At 44.3% G+C, this 16,782-nt stretch overlaps 1 protein-coding gene and 2 pseudogenes across 1 annotated transcript; 2 read left to right on the top strand and 1 right to left on the bottom strand.

Annotated features, from left to right (window-relative positions):
• Positions 1-343: 343 nt before the first annotated feature.
• LOC136455270 (polygalacturonase At1g48100-like) lies at positions 344-1,224 on the bottom strand (annotated as a pseudogene).
• A 381-nt stretch (positions 1,225-1,605) lies between these two features.
• On the top strand, positions 1,606-2,424 carry LOC136455272 (subtilisin-like protease SBT3.9). Its single transcript, XM_066455372.1, has 3 exons — positions 1,606-1,684; positions 1,803-2,114; positions 2,159-2,424. Exons 1-3 carry the CDS (start codon positions 1,606-1,608, stop codon positions 2,422-2,424), a joined length of 657 nt encoding a protein of 218 aa, XP_066311469.1.
• Positions 2,425-11,824: 9,400 nt separating this feature from the next.
• Positions 11,825-16,782, top strand: LOC136453397 (subtilisin-like protease SBT3.10; annotated as a pseudogene).

The following is a 16,782-nucleotide window of genomic DNA, read 5'->3' on the forward strand; positions in this document are numbered from 1 at the left end:
CTCAGCGATGTTCTTGGAAGGTACGTACGTGTCCTCCTCTTAAAGTAGTGAAGCCATGTTACTTGCTGATTTTTTTAAATTTATTAAGACGACTGATCCTGATGAATGATGTGCAAATTCATGGTTGATCGTGTCCCCTTGTTACTTTCCAGCATGGAAGATTCTTTGGCTTCCATGGTTTACAACTACAAGCATGGCTTCTCAGGCTTCTCAGCGATGCTCACGGAAGACCATGCTCATCAGCTTGCAGGTCAGTCTTTTTGTTCAAACTGGAATTCGCCGTCTCACTTGCTCGTAAGCCACGATCGCTTTTGGTTAAATCGGTTCACGAAGAAAATACAAATTATTCCTCCACGAAAAATAATTCAAAACTACATTTCCATGGGGAACCACCAAACATGGAATGCATCCTGCAACAAAAGCAAAAAAAATTGAAAACAACTACGAATACTTGCAATAACTGGATGAGTCTCATACAAATATAAAATAATGTTAAATAAGCAAATTGATAGAACAGTTTCATACTGGCCGATGATGACGGGGTTGCGCATGGCGTCCATGTGCATGTTCTCGAAGGAGAAGGAGACGGAGCCGGAACCGGAGCTGCCCTTCCACGTCTTGATCCGGACGGCGTTGTCCGAGTGCCGGATCACCGCGCAGTTCACCGTTGGCCACGCACGCCCGCGTGCCCAGCTTGCCCAGGCTCCCGATGCTCATGCCGTGGCCGACCACCGGGGCCGCAGGGAGGTGACGTTCTCAGTGTGCATGTTGAGGGTGCCGGCGCCGATGGTGACACACAGTAGTCGGAGTTGGAGACGGCGGTGTTGCTGATGAGGACGTCCTTGGCGTTCTCGACGTGGATGCCGTCGGTGTGGGGGCACAGCGTCGGGGAGCTAATGGACAGGCCGCTGACGAGCACGCCGCGGCAGGTGTCGAACTGGACTGGGCTGTTCTTCACCTTAAGGCCTTGCACTTGCACCGTCACGTTGTTGGCCATGAAAGACCTCAGCGCCTGATTATGGATATGACAGAGATCAACGTCAGCCCGTCGGATTTTTTTAACCGGTTTCAAGGATTTTTTTTTCTCACCATTACTTACTCTTCACTTGATCACTTCATTCTAGAACTGTAGCTGAACATTTGTCAGTGCACCGTTAAAGTAACCATACTTTTTGTGGCTTCTAAATTAACTCTGCAGAGCTTCCTGAAGTCATCAGTGTCCATCTAAGCGGAAGCTGCAGAGCGACAACCACTCGTAGCTGGGACTCAGCGGTGTTTGGATCCAGTGACTAAAATTTAAGAAGTGTGTCGGAAGGATGTTGCATGGAGTGTTCAAATACTTAAAAAATAAATTATATAATCCGTCAGTACTACACGAGATGAATTTTTTAAGCCTATTAATCTGTCATTAGCATATGTTTACTCTAGCACCACATTGTCAAATCATGGCCTAATTAGGCTTAAAAGATTCGTCTCGCAAATTAGTCACAAACTATGCAATTAGTTTCGTAATTAGTCTATATTTAATACTACATGCATGTATCCAAACATTCGATGTAACAGCGACTAAAATTTAGGAGGGACAACCAAACAGCACCTTACGCGATGAACTACCAAATGCCCAGTGGACTACTCCATAGAAGCAGATACGGAGAGGACATAATCATTGGGGTCGTCGACACCGGTTAGTGACCAATCACAATCATGATCCATGAATCGATTCCATACTGCAAACACATGTCCTTTGGCGACCTGTCTAGTGCAAGTCCAAGGTCCACCAACACACCCCGCTGTCCCCTCAGGTATCTGGCAAGAGTCGAAAAGCTTCAGCGACCAAGGCTACGGGCCCGTGCCTTCACGATGGAAAGGCGTGTGCCAAGTCGGGGAGGCCTGGGACCGCAGCAACTGCAGCCGCAAGATCATCGGCGCGCGGTTCTACAGCGCCGGCGTGCCCGAAGAGATACTGAAGACCGACTACCTGTCGCCCCGGGGCATCGACACCCACGGCACGCACATGGCCTCCACCACGGCAGGCTCGGTCGTTGAGGCGGGCAGCTTCCACGGCTCGCCGCGGGCGCTGCGCGTGGCGGCGCGCCCCGCGCCCGCATTGCCATGTACAAGTCCCTGTGGGGAGAAGGCGGGTCTGCCATCAGTGCAGGCGTGCTCGCGGCCATCGACGACGCCATCCTTGACGGGGTGGACGTGCTCTCCCTGTTGCTCGCTCATCCCGAGGAGAATTCGTTCGGCGCCCTGCATGCCGTCCAAAAGGGGATCACCGTCGTGTACGCGGCCGGGAACGACGGGCCTAGTCCGCAGACGCTTGAGAACACGGCTCCGTGGGTCATCACAGTTGCCGCGAGCAAGACTGATCGCTCGTTCCCGACGGTTATCACGCTGGGAAACAAGCAACAGATAACGGTATGAATTGTTTGAATACATACAAATGCCGACTCTGAAGAATCACAAGGCCGCCATGATTTTGTTTACATAGAAGCAATGAAGCATATGTTACTGATCTTGAGTATAAATACAACTCTTGCCTATTTTTCCGTGACAATCGCTCTATTACCAAGGGTGAAAACCCAATGTCTTCGGATGTGCAATGGTAGCGTCTTTCATGTCATTCCCTTCTTAGAGACATCGCAACTGGTGACAACCTGTGTACGTTGTGGGTATTTATTAACGCAAACAGAGAGATCTACAAGTGCACGAATACTGGTGTAGCCTTCACCCAGAAGTATTTTAGAGTATCGTATTTATCTTCAGGGGAACAATGGTTAAAGAAGTTGATAATTAACCATCATATATCTACTAGCTAGAATACCGACTGGACTAATGTGGAGGTAAGTGATAAAATATGAGTTTTATATAAGTGGCACACACAGGAGAACTCCATAGTAAAATAAAAAAAAGTAGACAGGCTGAGCTGGGAGGACAATGGGTGAGTTCAAGGTTCATATTTACTTCTCCGTTATAGTGGTTCTATTCTAGAATAGACCAAAGGAATTAACTAAGCAAAGGTCAGACATAGCGATCACACCTTAACACTTTGGAGCAGCAGTACCTTTCTGATCTCAGTGGTCAGGGGAAGGCTGCCAAAAGCACTACGAAAACACCAACTCGAACATGGTGGACTACAAAGGCCTGGTTAGAGTTGTCACCTCTGGAACTACCACAACTATTCGTGGGGTTGGGCGTAAATTCAGGTAACCTATAGTTTAGACACCACGTCTATACTATCGATTACTACTCTTGCCACATATGATAACTAGAGCACTCGGTCGAGCGGAGATCCCATGCCAAGGTGTAAACCACTATACTAACCATACTTAGCTAAGCCACTAAGGCATGAACTAGATAACCATGAAAGATATTCAAGTAATTACTCGAGTCTTACAAAGGAATGATAAAAGAATATACCAATCCTCTGAGAACTTCTCTGGAACTCGAGCATCTCTCCCTAACTCCCAACTAATCCTATACCACTTTTACATCTTGGCAAAGAGAATGAGGAGAGCCCTCGTGGTGTGTGTGAATGAGGGGGCTCTCCCTCTATTTATAGTAGTCCTAAGGTCGGTTCTAGAGAATATTCCACGGGATCCCGCATGCAACCGACGTGGCGGAGGCACTAGGAGGCGACATGTGGTGGCCGGAGGCGAAAGGCGCGGAGGGGGGTGTGGCCGCTCCCAGGTAGCACCTGCATGCAACCGTCTTCCGCATGGTGGTTGTTGGTTGGGCTTGGGCCACGTCTTTTTGGTTTTAGGCCTAGGATCCTCAGGTAAGTAGGCCTTCCTTCATTTGCTTGTTTTGGATCTGCGTTACGCTTTCTCCTGTTGCACAATTTGGGTATGTTTTCCATGGTTTATGGAAATATCTTTCTGCAAATGATAAATCACCAAAACTCATGGAATATGTTAATTATAAATCCTAATTCTGAGTTTGGCATTCATTTGAGTGGATTTTATTTGAAAGTTGGCGGTTAAATTTAGGCATTAAGGACCGCCAACAAGCTCCCCCACACTTGTTCTTTGCTCGTCCTCGAGCAAAGTTACATGTAACTATGACGCTTGACTTCAAAAGATATGATGCTAGCATAAAATTTATTCCATGTCATTCCTCATACCTGTGGATTTTGGTGTGGCTACCAAGTCACCTTGAGCGGTTGAAAAGTGGAACGACTTTGACACCAAGTCATCACCATCCCACTATGAAGCATACTTGGAGTTTTTGTAATTTTTGAAATTAAAAGCATAGCACATACTTCTCCTCAAATTGTACTCTCAAGTCGCTCAATGGTGTATATATCCTTACCAAGGGCTTTTGAATTTGCCTTCTTTTTTATCTTACTTCTAAAAAGGCTTATGTGGAGCTTTGGGTAGGGATGAAAAGAGAGACATACTTGCATCACATAATATTGCTAAGTCAAAAACCGGATCTAAGGAGATGCAAGCCATACACTTTGATCAAGAAGTGCAAGTGTGTGAAATTTAAACTTTTTTGGTGTAGACTCCTTTTTCATGACTCTCTCCCTTTTTGCTTTTCCATTTTAGAAAAAATGGGCTATGTTTTTCTTCTTCTTTTTTTCCTTCTCTCTTTTTTTCTCTCATGCCTTTTGGCATGGATATTATTTCTCTCTTTTTTCGCATGCTTTTTTAGCATGGATTTCTCTTCATGCTCTTTTTTTAGCATGATTTTTTTGCATAGCCCACATTTTCTTTGGTAAAGGAGGATTTTTGAGAGAGAGGGTCATGACATATGAATGGAGTATTTTTATTTGGTGGACGGATGGCATGTTTTTGCGCAACTCTCAGTGTGAGAGTCGGCATATTATATCTAGATGTACGTGAACCTTGATCATGGGTGCATGACGAGAATCTCTCGAGGGTTACAACAATTTGACAAAGCTCAACATGATAACAAGTAGCATATGCTTCATGAGTTTACAAAGTGTAATATCATACGGCTTTGGTATTATATTTCACCATTGAGGAGAAGTATTGCTACAAATTTTGAAGTTTTAGTAAAATAGAAATTCTCCAAGAGCTTACATAGAAAAGATAGTATTTCTTTAGTCTTTGCCATATCTCACTTCACAACAACCTAGTTGACATGTTTTTTTAATAAAGATGTATCCACAAGTAACAAGTATATGAACTAGGAATAAAGTTTATGCCAGCCAATCTTTATAAAGTCTAAGTTCATAATTTGGCAAGACTTTATTTCTCATTTTAAGTTTGATTGACATGTATGGCATTTTTAAACATAATCAAACCTATAGGTGTAGGGCATGGGTGAGAAGATGGAGTGCAAACCAGTGTGCTCGAGAGAAAGCATGATAGGGTCGGGTCCCCACACTTGGACTTTTATGTCATTTAACACTAAAAGTCAAGTGTGTATGTTGGAGCGTCTCCTTAGCGTATATTACAGCACCCATGTTTGTAGACATTGTTCATCCTTCGTTCATATAATTGTTATTGACCAAGAATACCCCAAAGGAACTTGTCTAGCACCAAGTTTTTTTTATTGTGGGAGAAAGGAAGGTCATATCTTTATTCTAAATAAATAAGTCTAAGTTAAAGCGAGTTTAAAGTTGTTTATTATTCAAAGCAAATATTATTATTATTTTTTACTTTATCAAGGTGAGCAAGGCATAAAGGTAAATCAAGGTAGAAACAACCAAAAAGAAACGAATGAATGAATGAAGCATGTCATGAAATGTCTTTAGAGAAGTAGTTCACCCCATACTTGAATTTTGCAATGTGCAAAATCAAATTTGGATGGTGGCACTCTCCGTTGAATGTGCTTCATTGTTGAAATGATATTTGGTTGAATTTACCTTGTGCTTCGCCCCTTCGTTCTTTTTGCTCAAACCTGAAAGGTTAGTGACAAAATACCCGAAGGAGCCATTTTACAAATATTTCCTTAAGCTCATTTTCAAGTCATGTTATTATTATTATTATTATTATTATTATTATTATTATTATTATTATTATTATTATTATTATTATTATTATTATTATTATTATTATAAAGTAAAGTAAAGGGAAATTATTTTATATATTTATTTATTTATTATATATTTTTTAAATCGATGCATTTGCAAATATTGAGATTTGAAATTAAAAAATGCATTTAAATTCAAACTTTATTTTTATTTATTTATTTATTTATTGCAAAAAGTATCTTGGTTGAAAGCTAAACATGCCAGATTCAAAATCAAAAGTTGTTTGGAAATCAAATATGAGATAAATGCCAAGTTACCTTCAGCAAGGGCTCACCGTTTTAAGTCTATTGAGCAAAGACTTCTCCATTGAATTCTATTTGAATGCGCGTTATCCAATCCCAGAGATGAGGATATGGATTGTGGCACTTTATGTCTCCGCCATGCCATCGTGATCTTCATGTGGTTTTGGCTTGGTAGGAGTGTGATTCACTTTTCTTTTTATCAAGGTTTCATTCAAAGTTCACCAAATGAACTTTGATTTACCTCCGTTATGAATTCATCTCAAGGACTTACCCTCATGAAATTGATAATTACCTACAGGGGTTAGTCCATGCATACAATTAATGTCTACACAAGCACTTTTGGCTCAATAATCAAACTCGACTCTATGTCTAATTTGATTAAGGTAGATTGTATAACCTAAACACCATGCTTAATTTAAGAAGCCTATGGAAGCACCACCGATTAGCATGACCAAACCAAACCATACTAGTGTAGGAAAAGGAAGCATGAAAAGATAAACATGAGATTCACTCAAACGGATGTGCGAACATTGATTGATGAACTAGAGAACCATAGTTTTTTATGCAACGCAATGCAAACGGGGTGGATGAATGCAATAAAACAAACATGCCATGGTTTTTTGAAAGGGGAAATCTAATTGATCAGGTGACATACATGAAAATCTAGGCTTTAGCCTTTTCTCGTAGCACGGACCATCTAACGATATCATACCGACTGGCAAAGCCAACATATAAATCCGATGGCCCCGTTTAATATATGTCTACTACGAAACTAGACTAAGAGCATCGAATAGATGGATAACAATAAAATTACCAGCTACCTAGACTCGGCATGGCACCTAAATACAGCTCAAAGTTTAGGAGCCACCCGAAGAAAGCACTAGATAAAACACGAATCAAGCAAATATGCAGTGGTGAAGATAAAATTGAGGAAGATAAAATGTTTTTGGGTTGGTTCTCTCATACCTTGATCGATTCATCACCCACAATTTGTCACTACTACATTCAGACTTAACACAAGCAGTTCATAAAGCCCATCACTAGCGTTTTTCGGTCTCAGCAGTAAGCTGTCGGTGGTCATAACATTCTCATCACAGGTAGTTTGCAACCGGCGGTGATAATAGCTCATCACAGCCGATTCGTATTACTAGCTGGCGGTGATTTGAATTTTTAAAATTACCAAAAATGGGTCAAAAAATAGCAAAAAAAATTATTTCAATCCTAGGAAGCCCCCCACTAGCTCTAGCTTCATGGTATCGGGAAGCTGCTTCAGCTCCAACTCCATGCTATTTTTCATGGTACACGGTGCTGGGATTCGAATCTAAGACCTTTGTCCTTTGCTCCTCTAACCACTCTCCTCTAACCACTCCACCCTTAAGTCATTTGTGTCTATATAGCATATCTATTCCCTTAGTATTCACTTTTCAGGATTTAAAATGAATATTAACAACCCTAAATGGCTTTAGATGAAAAAGTCATAAACTACAAATTTGTTGTTCTAATCGAGATCTGCAACTTTGATTTTGGTTGTTTCGCCATCCGAGATCGTTTAACAAATTCGAATTTCAAAACTTCAAAACTTTAGCCAGACTTTTGGGACCTCAAATGATTTCAAATAAAAAACTCATCAACTACAAATTTGTTGTTCTCATCGAGATCTACAACTTTGGTTATGGTTGATTTTCCATCCCAGATTGTTTGAAAAAATTGGTTTTTAAAATTTTAAAACTTTAGATACAAAGTTGTATATCTCAACGAGATCTACAACTTTGGTTTTGGTCATTTTTTCATCTAAGGTCATTTGTATAATTCAAAAAAATTAAATTTCAAAATTTGAGTGTTTCAAACAGAATTCTGGGATTGTAAATGGTTTCAAATCAAAAAGTCATCAACTACAAAGTTGTCAATCTCATCGAGGTCTACAACTTTTATATAAAGTTTGTTTTCATCCGAATTTATTTGAAAAAGTTATGAATTTATTTATACTGCAGCATGGTTATCACCGCCGGACAATAGAACAAGTTGGCGGTGAAAATGTCTTCACTACTGATTCATATGGCGAGGCGACAGTGATGAGGAGCACATTATTACCGCCGGTTGGTGGTGCAAAGCAGCTGTGATGATGGACTATCACCGCCGGTTGGTAAGACGAAGCGGCGGTGATACTTTCATCACCAATAGTTCATATTACGAACCATTGGTGATAGCTATCACCATCGTTTTTAATGATACCAGCGATGATAGATTCGTTGGTGATAGGTCAATCTGTAGTAGTGTGTGATTGAATTGTGAGTGATGTAATGTAGTTCTTCCGTCACATATGGTGGTCTTGTTTTCTCTTGACGGTGACCTTCTCTTCATCTGCACATAATTACTATGTATATACCTTTCTATGAAATGGAAGGGTAGAGGTGTTGATTGTTCATGAATGATCAGGCACCCTAGGCTCGTGATGATTCTTTTTTTTTCTTGTGAAAATGTGTCGGAAGGTCGAATGGCTGGTGTTGCCCTGTTTATTCCATATTCAACAGGACAAGGATAATCCCATAAAAGCTAGTGGTAAACTAGGTTAGCAGATATCAAGGTCAATATCAAAATCTTTACGCCAATTACTTCCCCGGCAACGGCGCCAGAAAGCTTGTTGGTATTTGTTAACGCAAACAGAGAAATCTGCAAGCGCACGGATGCCATTGTAGCTTTCACCCAAAAGTATTTCAGGGTATCGTATTTATCCTCAGGGAAACAATGGTTAAAGAAGTTGATAATTAACCATCATATATCTACTAGCTAGAATACCGACTGGACTAATGTGGAGGTAAGTGATAAAATATGAGTTTTATATAAGTGGCACACACAGGAGAACTCCATAGTAAAATAAAAAAGTAGACAGGCTGAGCTGGGAGGACAATGAGTGAGTTCAAGGTTCATATTTACTTCTCTGTTATAGTGGTTCTATTCTAGAACAGACCAAAGAAATTAACTAAGCAAAGGTCAGACATAGCGATCACACCTTAACACTTTGGAGCAGCAATACCTTTCTGATCCTCGAAAAGACTTGGAAGGAGTGGTCAGGGGAAGGGTGCCAAAAGCACTACGAAAACACCAACCCGAACGTGGTGGACTACAAAGGCCTGGTTAGAGTTGTCACCTCGGGGACTACCACAACTATCCGTGGGGTTGGGCGTAAATTCAGGTAACCTATAGTTTAGACACCACGTCTACACTATCGATTACTACTCTAGCCACATATGATAACTAGAGCACTCGGTCGAGCGGAGATCCCATGCCAAGGTGTAAACCACTATGCTAACCATACTTAGCTAAGCCACTAAGGCATGAACTAGATAACCATGAAAGATATTCAAGTAATTAGAGAAGAAAAAATATAATTACTCGAGTCTTACAAAGGAATGATAAAAGAATATACCAATCCTCCGTGGACTTCTCTAGAACTCGAGCATCTCTCCCTAACTCCCAACTAATCCTATACTACTTTTACATCATGGCAAAGAGAATGAGGAGAGCCATTGTGGTGTGTGTGAATGAGGGGGCTCTCCCTCTATTTATAGTAGTCCTATGGTCGGTTCTACAGAATATTCCATGGGATCCCACATGCAACCGATGTGGGGGAGGCGACACATGGTGGCTGGAGGCGAGAGGCGCGGAGGGGGGTGTGGTCGCACCCAGGTAGCACCTACATGCAACCGCCTTCTGCATGGCGGTTGTTGGCTGGGCCTAGGCCGCGTCTTCATGGGTTTTAGGCCTATGATCCTCAGGTAATAGGCCTTCCTTCATTTGCTTGTTTTGGATCTACGCTACGCTTTCTTCTGTTGCGCATTTTGGGTATGTTTTCCATGGTTTCTGGAAATATCTTTCTACAAAGGATAAATCACCAAAACTCGTGAAATCTACTAATTATAAATCTTAATTCTGAATTTGGCGTTCATTTGTGTGGATTTTATTTGAAAGTTGGTGGTTAAATTTAGGCATTAAGTACCGCCAACATTGATGTAGGGAGGAAAGCGATGCGATGGTTTTTTTTATTTATTAGTGGACGATGCAGGCAGAAGTGTGCGGGAGTGCGCATGCTGGCCCTAGTGGCGTCCTATAAATATTGGTGTTCTTTCTGTAAACGGTGTGGCTAGCGCCCGGACATCTGGACGCTAGCACCCGTCCGAACACACGCGCCTGCCCTGCTTGCTGTTGCGCCTGCCGGCCTGCGCTTGCTGCTGCTTCTATGGATGCCCGCCTACTACTTCTTTGCATGCTGCTCGCGTGCTGATGCTCGCATGCACGTGGGGGCCACCCGCGCACACGGGGACCACCTCCGCCTGCGCTCGCTTCCCCACCGCTAATGAAAACACTTGCAACATGAATCATTTGCTACAAAATACGTCACCAGTAAAACATTTGGAACATAAGCTTGCAATATATATATATAGCCACTACAACCTATGCAACATCTAGATAAAACAGTTGCAATATATGTATGAAACAGCTGAAACATTTGGAACATACACTTGCAACATATGTAACATTCAACTAAAATACTTGCAACTTGCAACATAAAAACACTTGTTGCAATATAAAACTAAAACAAATGAAACATTTGGAACAAACTCTCGTGCAACATATGCAACATCTATATCAAAGCGCTTGCAACATACGTCTGAAATAGATGAAACGTTTTAGAACAAATACTTGCAACATTCATCTCAAACACCTGCAACCTATGCAACATGTACAACATCCTAATCTACATTTGCAACATCCATATGAAGCATTTACAACATACCTATGAAACTCTGAAACACTTGAAAAACATATGCTTGCAACATGCATTTTTAACGCAGCGTAACATCTCCTTGCTGCTTGGGAGAACGAGGCTCATCGGCCATGGAGTTCACTGGAGGCGGTGGCCCGCCGGCGGCGGTCAGCACAACTGGGAAAGGGAGCCAGATCCGCCGAGGAGACACTCGTGTCGGGCCTGTCATGCTGGTCCGCCCGTGATTGGGACCGTCAGCGTCATTGCATCGCCGTGTCGAGGGCCGCTCGGGCCTCCGCGTCGTGGCTCGCTCGTGCTGAGGCCATGCCGAGCCCACTGCGTCGCCGCACCGGGACACTCGCCCAAACTGCACCGAGTGAGGGAGGGAGGGATTAGAGCTGGAGGCACGCGCGCGAGAGAGAAAGTGGAGGCAGAGAGGCATAAGAGAGAGGAGCGGTGGCTAATATTTTCCAATGACGAACGAACCAGGGAACGACAACGCATGTGGACCGTATAGGTACAGGCGCGGGCGGGTCGGGGTCCATCCGTCCGGACGGCTCATCCTATCATTATCATTATCGTTCTGTAAAGTTAGTCATCAAACTTATAACAACGATAGAAATTGATTTATTTATGGACGAAGGTAAGGGACTAGGGATGTGAAGGAAAGGGGAATGCCTACGTAATTAAAAGTGGTTACGGACTCTTCCCACGCTGACCAAGAGAATATAAAACATCGTACACGTCTATAAATACCAGCTCATTAACTTCAATAATGAGCAACGAGACATATATTGGCAAAAAAAAAAAAACATGGCACTCTGTTCTTCTATGCGTGCCCATTTGGCGCTACTACTTTGCTTTTGCGTGCTTTTATCGAGAGTAAATGGACGATCTCGCAAGGTAAGCACGCATGCTGTAATAGTTCAGTCATTACTAGCTATATATGGTATGGTATAGCTTAAATAAGGCTTGTTAAATCTAAAATTCTACTCATCTATGTTTTGTGGCTTTATATTGTATATCTAGGCGATGTGAAACATGGGCACCCGAACGATGTAATCGCTTCGCACCATGATATGCTCACGACTGTTCTTGGAAGGTACTTTCTAGTTCCTATTTGACCCCTATGGATCATGCATGAATTTCCTTTTACTTGCTGATTTTTATCAACCCTGATCAATGAACTATATCTAGTTCTCCATTATTTACTATCATAGATTTACATAGTTATTAGGTGATGTTTACTCGCTAAGAGATCGAGTATGTTGTATATCCATGGAACCCCTGAACTTTCAGCAAGGAAGATACTCTGGACATCATCATCCATAACTACAAGCATGGCTTCTCAGGCTTCGCAGCAATGCTTACTGAAGACCAAGCTAAGCAGCTTGCAGGTCAGGTGTTCCCGTCTGTAGGCTCAACAAGACTTTGCAGCAGCTATAGCCTGTAGAGACTGAATATCAGCAAACTAACCGCGCCTTCTGCCTTCGCTAACCCAACAGAGTTTCCAGAAGTCATCAGTGTCGAACCAAGCTGAAGTTACACGACGATGACCACTCGAAGCTGGGACTTTCTTGGTCTGAACCACCAAATATCCAGTGAGCTTCTCCAAAGAAGCAACTATGGAGAGGACGTAATCATCGGGGTTATTGACACCGGTTAGTAACCAATATTAGTGTACAAAACTACTATTTCCATCTAGAAGTACTTCCGTTTTATAGTTTTATCCAAAGTCAAACTATCTTAAGTTTTAACCTAATTTATTAAAAAAATTTACCAATGTTTATATTAGCAAATACTCCCTCCTTTCTGGAGTGATAAACGTCACGAAAAAGTCAAACAAAATCAGTTCTGACTGTTACTTTCTCTTACTATATATTATATTATCTGCTAAAGAATCAATACAATCTAAGAGACACTTTTAAATACAGATCCGTTGGTACAAGTTTCATATTCTAAACTTGTATATAATGTGAATAATTTGTTGATCAAAGTTTGTATAAGGTGACTTTTCTCTGTTTGAAATATGACTAACAGCTCGTAAGTATTATTAGATTCATCATGTAACATGTTTTCCCATTTAGTAGTTATTTGTCATAAATGATTATAATTTTCTCTATAAATTTGATCAAAAGATAGACATAGGAATACTGCAAACAAATTTCTCTCAGGCACATCGGGACGTGTTGGCGCCCGGACGTCCGACGGGCCGTTGGACGACCGTTTCCGTGCGCCCCTACACAGCCTCCCCCCCTCCGTCTGCTAATTCACCCTACCCGTAGCATGCGCATCGCGCCGTCGTTGCGTCCATACGACTCGCTCGCAATCCACCCCGTCCACCTCGATTCGATCGACCCCCATCCACGTACCCCGTTTCCATCTGTCCACCCCGTCATGCCCCTGACCGCCAGCCCCTAGCACACCGCGCGCCACGCCCGTCGGTCACCAGCTCACTGCGCCCTATTCTCCAGCGCCCGTGCCATGCCACTGTTACTCCAACGCGCCCCCTAACTCTCTGAACAGCATGAAACACGTGCAACATGAAACACTTGAATGCAACATACGTCTGAAACAAATAAAACATTTAGAACATACATTTGCAACATATATATAAAAACATATGCAACATCCAGATATAACACTTGCAGCTTGCAATATGAAAACACTTGCTGTAACGGAAGACTGGAACGGATGAAATATTTAGAACATACTGTTGTAACATATGTGTGAAACATATGCATCATTCATATCAAAACGCTTGTAACATATGTCTGAAACAGATAAAATATTTTGAATAAACTCTTGCAGCACGTCTCTAAAACACTTGCAATATATGCAATATGTACAACATCCCCGATCTACTTTTACAACATCCATATAAAACAACTGCAACATACCTCTGAAACGTCTGAAACACCTAAAACATATGTTCGCGACATAGAGAGGGTGAGCGCCTGTGCCGATCAATTCCGGTGTGGGAGCCGGCGGCGAGTTGCGGCGCGCGAGCACCACTAGCATCCAGCGCACAAGCACCACCGCCACTGGCACTGGGCTTGGGTTGGCCGGGAGGGCGGCGCACGCAATGGCCGGAGCGAGCACCACCAGCACCAGCGCGCGACCAGAGGGAGCGGGCAGCGCACGCGATGGGAGGGGGCGTGAGACGCGCGCGACGTGGCGCGAGCGAGCAGCGGCGGATGGGGCGCGCCGCAGCAGCGAGGGGAGTGCACGTCCGGGTCCAGGACGGAACAACCACAAGGCGTTGCGATGGGGAAGGAGGAAGCGAAAGAGATAAGGGTGGGTGATTTTTTTATATAAACTCGCCGGTAGAGTGAGCGGTAAGGTAAAAGCGCGGCGGTAGGCCTGCGGGAGCGGCAGAACGCAAGCAACGAGGCAGTAGGCCACCGGAGCGTCGGACGATTTGCTCGTGTAGTAAGACGTAAGCCGTGTAGCATTTCCGCAGGCACATCACATGCATGTCTTTCCGGCGCCAATGGTTGTTGATACCGGAGTAACACAATGATCCTGGTTATCCTGGTATACGGTGCACTTACTGCAGGTATCTGGCCGGAGCGGAGGAGCTTCAGCGACGAAGGGTACGGGCCGGTACCGTCACGGTGGAAAGGTGTGTGCCAAGTCGGAGAGGGCTGGGGCAGCAACAACTGAAGGCGCAAGATCATCGGCGCGCTCTTCTACAGCGCGGGCGTGGCCGAGGATGAACTCAAGATCGACTACCTGTCGCCTCGGGACGCCAACGGCCACGGCACGCACACGGCGTCCACCGCGGCGGGATCCGTCGTGGAGGCGGCTAGCTTCCACGGCCTTGGCGCGGGCGCGGCGCGCGGCGGCGCGCCCAGGGCCCGCACCGCGGTGTACAAGGCCGTATGGGGCAGCGCCCGCGGGGCTGGAGCGGCCAATACAGCCAGCTTGCTCGCGGCCATCGACGACGCCATCCATGACGGGGTAGATGTCCTATCACTCTCTCTCACCAGCGAGGAGAACTCGTTCGGTGCCCTGCACGCCGTTCAGAAGGGGATCGCCGTCGTGTACGCCGCCGAGAACTTTGGGCCGGCGTCGCAGGTGGTCCGGAACACTGCCCCCTGGGTCATCACCGTGGCGGCGAGCCAGATTGATCGTTCGTTCCCGACCATGATAACGCTGGGAAACAAGCAACAGATCGTGGTACGGAACACAACCGATAACTCACGATTCATGACTTAATACCGTTGCTGATCTTGAGCAAGCTCTGCTAATTTATTTTGCAGGGTCAATCCCTGTACTACTATGGGAAGAACTCAACGGGAAGCAGTTTCAAACCTCTTGCATTTGGAGGCTTGTACGATAAGTCCCTTGCTGTTCTTCGCTGCTTAATTAATTTGTGCGAGATTTCCGAAGTTGATCAGCCAGGCTCTGTTTCTCTCTTGTAGATGCACCGCCGATTCTTTGAACGGCACGGACGTGAGAGGCCAAGTTGTGCTCTGTGCATCCGCCATTGCATCACTGCTTGCACCTTTCCCAGTGGCACTAGAAAACGTCCTGAACGCCGGAGGCTCTGGTCTCATCTTTTCTCAGTACACCATGCATATCATCGATGCGACAGCTGATTGTGGAGGCATTGCATGTGTTCTTGTGGACTCGACCACTGCCCTTCAAATCGGCAAATACATGGTGGATGCAAGGTGAATTGCATTCTTCTCGACCTTCCTGATCAGTTAACATTTGGAAATGCCAAGACCCTGTTACTGGTAGAATTCTTACTCTTTAGTTTAAGCAGCTCTCCTGTGGCTATGATCGAGCTGGCGCGCACCATTACTGGTAAGGAGGCACTGGCCCCAACCATCTCAGTCTTTTCCTCAAGAGGTCCATCCATCGAGTACCCTGAAGTAATCAAGGTTCATAGACAAGAAAGCATAGCATTCACTAGCTACTGAACCATATTACCTGTCGCCTCACTGCAGTCTTGCTTCCTTAACAGCCTGACATCGCAGCACCAGGAGCCAGCATCTTAGCAGCCATGAAAGATGCATACGTATTTGGCTCAGGGCCATCTATGGCAACACCACACGTGTCAGTCATCGTAGCGCTGCTGAAGGCATTGCACCCAAATTGGTCCCCGGCTGCACTAAAATCAGCCATCATGACAACAGGTAACAACCAGAATTCAGAACACTAGTTCTAATCCATGTGAAGCTTGTCTGATCTAACACATTTTTGCATGGCTGAAGCATCTGTAACTGATGAACTTGACATGCCAATACCGGCACAAGGATTGCCTAGAAAGATTGCTGACCCATTTGACTACGGAGCGGGGTACATAAACCCGAATAGGGCAGCTGATCCTGGACTCATTTACGACATTGACCCTAATGATTACAACAAGTTCTTCGGGTGCAGCTTCAAGAAATCTGTACGATGCAACGCAACAATGTTACCTGGGTATCACCTGAACCTACCATCCATCTCCATTCCAGATTTGAGGCAGCCGATTACAGTGTCAAGAACAGTCACAAATGTAGGTGAGGCCGATGCAGTTTACCACGCTGCAATTGAAAGCCCAGCTGGAGTCAAGATGGACATTGAGCCATCTGTTCTTGCATTCAATGCCACAAACAAAGTTATCACATTTCAAGTGAAGTTATCACCTCTCTGGAGGTTACAAGGGGATTACACGTTTGGCAGCTTTACTTGGCCGGTACAGTGGCCAAAAGACAGTGCGGATTCCAATAGCAATCCGAACGACGATTTATGATTTCTATACAGATGTTGCATAA

This window comes from Miscanthus floridulus, chromosome 5 (genome assembly GCF_019320115.1).
Source record: "Miscanthus floridulus cultivar M001 chromosome 5, ASM1932011v1, whole genome shotgun sequence".
Lineage (NCBI taxonomy): Eukaryota > Viridiplantae > Streptophyta > Magnoliopsida > Poales > Poaceae > Miscanthus > Miscanthus floridulus.